Source organism: Gavialis gangeticus, unplaced genomic scaffold (genome assembly GCF_001723915.1).
Source record: "Gavialis gangeticus isolate Ggan-Ray unplaced genomic scaffold, GavGan_comp1, whole genome shotgun sequence".
Lineage (NCBI taxonomy): Eukaryota > Metazoa > Chordata > Crocodylia > Gavialidae > Gavialis > Gavialis gangeticus.
Genome location: NW_017729000.1, coordinates 19188590 through 19193974, shown reverse-complemented (window position 1 = coordinate 19193974; position 5385 = coordinate 19188590). Strand labels below are relative to the sequence as shown.

General features: G+C 43.7%; 1 protein-coding gene across 1 annotated transcript in view; it reads right to left on the bottom strand.

The window, feature by feature from the left end:
- The window catches only part of SH3RF2 (SH3 domain containing ring finger 2), an 83366-nt gene that overhangs the window by 21456 nt on the left and 56525 nt on the right, over positions 1-5385 (bottom strand). Inside the window, exon 5 of the mRNA XM_019506368.1 lies at positions 1277-1371. Coding sequence (XP_019361913.1) covers positions 1277-1371 — 95 coding nt within the window. The remainder of the gene's footprint in view (positions 1-1276; positions 1372-5385) is intronic.

The following is a 5385-nucleotide window of genomic DNA, read 5'->3' as shown; positions in this document are numbered from 1 at the left end:
TTTGACGTACGGTTGCTTTGTAGCAATAGGTAGCACGTTTTTTTTAAATGATAGGATCTGAACAATGAGCTATACAGATTAGGGGCTTGTTTCTATAAAAATATAAATATGGTTCATTCTGTAAGTAATAAGGTGTGTTTAATTTTGAAGCAGTCTTGGAATAGTCTCATTGACTATAGTGAGTCTTGTACTTCAGGTTAAGCATTTATAAAAGCCTTGCAAGACTGAAGCCTATGTTGATACCTTTGTGCATATGTGTAATTTGTGGATTTACACAGGAGAACAACGCAAGGTTATAAACCTGGTTAATGACTGCTAATGTATCCCGGATCAGGGTCTAGGCTATTAATGGAGAGGTTTTCATTAGAAATAGGCAACTGGTTTGTTACTGTTGGGCTGCGTAGTCTAAGAATTATGCTGCTAGTTCTCATCCAGGAAAACCAAACAGAGATTTACAATTTTATATTTATTTTCACATTTCAGTTCTAGATTTTGAAAGGTTTAGTTTATGCAAAATATGCAAAAAAATCAATAAACTTTTATTCATCTATAATAATTAGTGAAAGAATTATTTAACTATTATGTAAAAAAATTGGTTTGAAAATTTCAAACATGCTGGGCATGTCTACATGTGACACTACACTCCCTTGTTATAGTACTTTGCTACTATATATCCATGTGCCACATGCATGGTGCAGTACGGGCTGTTACTATGCCATCATAGTACTAAGCCATAATACTGTGCCATTCCTTTTGGAGTACTAAAAGGAAGTACTAAATGATGGCACAGTAACAAAGGTGCTTTAGGGATACATGTAGACATGCCTGCTGATAACCAAATGGGCTTTGGAAATAGAAAAACAGGCAGGCAGGTCAAAAAATGGGCAGAATATTAGGATTGTGACACTATGGTGATCATAGTAATTTAAGTGCTCAAATTCTGAATTTATCTTGTGTGCTGCCTAGTACCTTTTATCTAAATTCTTTTACTATTTTATGTCCCTCCTTAAAAGCCAGGCTGTGAAATCAACTGTTTTAATAAGACATTATGATCTGCTGGTTAGAATGTGTGAGAGAGAACTATGAATCCAAAGAAACATAGGTTTGTAATTTGTTTTTAACTCCCGATTGTGGTGTGACCTTAGAAAATCTCTTGGCACATGTTCTGCCTTGGCTGGGAAGCTCTCAGAAACCTTTGAGGAAATCAAATAACAACTGAAAAGGGCTTTGTGAGTCAAACCTATGCAGAAAATGATATCTCGGTCCTCTTACGTACATATTAGCAGATATGTTCTGCTGCAAATGGGGAAGGGTGACAATAGCTGTTGAGTGCCCCAGGGATCCCGGTGCAGTATAATAAGAAGCGCTGACCTATGAAGAAAAAGAAAACAGAATAAGTATAGCCTCCCCATGACCGCCCCCAAAATACCTACCATCAAACCAAGCTCTGACATGGAAATATTCTGTTACCTTGTTACTCATTTGGCAGTTCATACTGTGAAGCAATTGGTCTGGAATCGGAGACCAATTTGGAAGTACCAGAACCACCAGCAGTGATTACTAGCATCCCACATCTTTTCAGTGCACTACATGGGGCAAAGTAGTTAAGGCATCCAACTATAGCTCCGGAGGCATGCGTTTCAGTCTTGATCTGGGTTTGTGTGTCTGTCCTGAGTTAACCCAGCTGTAAAAGGGGATCTGGTTGGACAGTCTGGGGACTCAAAGGTCACTGGTCACAGTGATTATCTTGGTTTCTGAGTAGATGAGTGTCTACATAAAAAAACCCTTCTTGTCTGCACTGCAGTTGATGCTAATTGGCAGCCTTATGCCAGTCTTAGCAGTGAGGCCAAAGACCACATGGTCCTGGACACTTGAGTTACTATCCATTTGTCCCTCCTGGGGTTCCTTCCACCTTAATGTTGATGCATGTTAGTGGGACAATTGAAGGGAAATTTTCATGGCTACTCATCATTTTGATAACCAGGAAAGTCTGCTATTTGGAGTTGTCAGTCTGACCCCTTTCAGCAGTGCTCCTGATGCTCGTTTGTCTTACACAGTGCAAAAATAGGATGCTAGCTGCACTGAAGTCAGTGAAGTAAGATGGATGTAAAACTGGAATAGGTTAAAGGAGAATCAGGTTCATATGCTTTAAAACAGAGGAGCAAAAAGGCTTTGCCTAGATTTGACATTGAATCCAGCATTGTTTTTGGTTCAGTACCCTAGTTATTGAATGGAGCTACTTCTGCGCTCAGAGCTTCTACTATGTGGCAAAGAAAATGCCTAGGTAGACGCTTTCCTATTGCTGGGAAGGTGCCAAGCAGGCATATTAGGATGGCTAATCTTGTGTTTGTGGAGATTTTCGGAACAATGATTAAACAGGATAAACTTCATTTAAGAGCCATGACTTTCAAATGTTATGTTTGAGCCCCAAATCCCCTAAATCTGTAATCACAGCTAATCAGGTAAATGTGAGATCTGCTCAAGCAAAGAGATAATATCTAAATCATCTAATTTCTCTTGGTTTTTTTCTTCTTTCCATTTTGATAATTGCTAAAACTCAGTGGGTGTCTTCAGTTCATACACTGAGCTAAACAGCTACTTCAAGCATACAACAAGAAAGAAAGAGGAGTTTGTATGGCATACAAAAGTAATTTAAAATCCCAAGTACAATGAGAAAGGAGAACATGTTATGTTACCCAGGTGAGTTGGGATGTATTATTATTATAACATTTTTATTATGTTTTTTAGTTCCAGACACGTGGTAAAGGCCATCAAATGCACAAATCAGGGGCCAGGCCTTGCCTTGAGGTACTTGCAGTAGTAAAAAATAATCATGAAAATAATAGAATGAATAATAAATATTAGTTGATTGATTGTTTGATTTTTTTAAAAGCATTTCACCCACCTATAAAACGTCATGGAAATGTAGGAACTTCTACAATGAAGAATGATACCCATTTGGAAGAACATGTAAAATGGAGTCCTCCACAGGTCACAAATCCACAAATGATGCAGATGTTTTTTCAGAAAGTTTCTTCCCAGCCACGTCTACAATGTGCACCAATGACCTTGGCGCCCAGTTTACACTTGTCCTGCACAGTTGTCTTGTGTGGGGTTGAGGCATCTCAATCTTATTCCTGTTGTCAGTTGTGTTTCACACAACCCCTCGACACAGACTTTTCTGGGGCAGAAAGTTCCTTCTTGGAGATTTGCAAGTACCACTGCAACTTATAGTATAGCTATTAAGCTGAAATGGGACCTCCTTTCATTGGCTAAGGTGGTCATCCAGGAGACTGAAGAAGGAAGCTTGACTGGGGCAGAGGGAGCTGATTCCCATTCCCTTCTTACTGCAACTATCCGGGCAGAGTTCCTGCTCGTAGTATCCACCGGGTTCTGGGAATTTTCAAGGAATGGTGGATACCATCCAGAGCTCTCTCAGGGGCATTTCCTTTTGTCCCTTCATTGTTTGGGCTCACTCCTGTTCTGGGATTTTTCCTTGGTTGTCCTTCTGTTGAACCAGTCTCTAGCTTTGTGTGCACCCTCTACTGTGAGGGGAAATGTCTTTAGCTTTGGTTTAGTTTGGGCCCATTCTTTCCCAGATGTTCCCAATATTCACTGCTATGAGGCTGCTTTCTTCATCTCATGTGAGATTGGGCATTCCCAGTGGCTGTACTTCCACAATATGACATCTAGGGAATGCATTATTGTGCACAATGCAAGTGAAAAGCAGTTCCCCAGGTGAGACAGAAGGAGCTTTTGAAAACCTAAGTTTTCAGCATCTATTGAGGCTCCCATTACATATCTTCATAACACCCTAGGTGGTAGGGCAATGTCAAGTCCCTGTTTTACAGACAGGAAACTGAGACACACTGATACCAGAGCCTCAGATATGGTTAGGCTCTTAACTACCTTTTGAGCATCTTGGCCTAAGAAACTTGCCCAAGGCTATACACAAAGTTTAGGAGTTGGGAACTAAACCCAAATTTCCTAAATTCTAGACTGTCATCTCCCTTCTTCACTTTGCTTCACTTTTGTCAGTAAGTAGGCTACTACCACTACCTTCTTTCATATGGTATCAAGGATTAACTACCAAATCTATGAACCGCTGTCTGGTATTAATGCTCTGTGTCCATATTCCATCTGCCTTGTCTGAGCATTTATAAAGACCGCAGCTTTTGATTAGGTGCTGTGCTTTGTTGGACATGCAGGGGGCTGTCTGAGATGTTTATCTTGTAAAGTCTTGTTTTGAAGTGTTTGTATCCAGATCTCAGTCTGTTCAGCTTGACCCATGCTTCTCTGTCAAGGTCATGCCTAATGGGGGATTCACTTGTTGTTGGTATAAAACTCTGTAGGAATAGGTCTGATCTTTGCCAGTGGCTGGTCCACTCCATTGCTGCCCACAGGTTTGGTTCAGCATCTCCAATCTCTTCCAGGAGCTTGTGGGCTTCATATATAAACAGGGACTCTGCCAGGAAGCAGGGAGTGGTGCCTAGTCAGTCTGGCTCTAGTGCGTGGGGCTCCCCGCTGCTTCTGGCAGAGTCCCAGAAGGTGCACATGGCAGCAGGGTGTGTTGAAGGCTGCCGGCTCCATCGTGCGGGCCTTCCCCCCAGTAGCAAGCAAATCCCAGGAGCTACACGTGAGCTGTGGGGAGCCCAGCACGGTGGAACCAGGCTGAACTGGGCTCCATGCTCCTGCCACCTCACTGGACACAGGCCTTGGACTTCGTGTTCCTGCCCAGCTGCAGCTTCTCCCTGCCCCTCACCTTGCACTTCTCTACCTGCTGCCCAGAGCACTGCAGCAGGGACATGAGGAGCAGCCTGGGAAGCCAAGCAGTTCCCCAGCAGTGGCCCTGCCTGGAAGCTGTGTGCTGGCTGGGGCAGGGGCTCTCGCGCATGAGGGTGGGAGTGCAACGTGGTGCTCTGCTGGGAATGGGTGGGGCTTGGGTCTTATTGAGTGCAGCAGGGGCAGCTGCAGGCTGGGCAGGATGCAGTTAATTGGTGGGTACCCAATTAATTGCTTGGCGGGCCAGATCTGGTCTGTGGGCCATATTTTGCTCACACCTGCTCTACTGCCAGTAATGATGTTAGGGCCTTTCTCTTTATATCACCTGGCCTAATGCCTGAGAGTACAGGGCGTACATCTGTGTGTGGAAGCTGTGCAGCTTGTTATGAGTCTCAGTGCACTGTTAAGTACAGTGTAGAGCTTTTTAGTGTGACAACTTTTGGGCCATACAGGGGCACAATCTTCTGCTGGGGCGTATACCATTGCAAGTGCACTTTGAAGTTGGTACCATGGGCGACTGGTGCCACCTTAGTTGGGGGGGCATGTTCCCCCCCCCCCCCCCGCAAACCCCCCACCAGCGGGGGGGGGGGGTCCCCCTGGGGC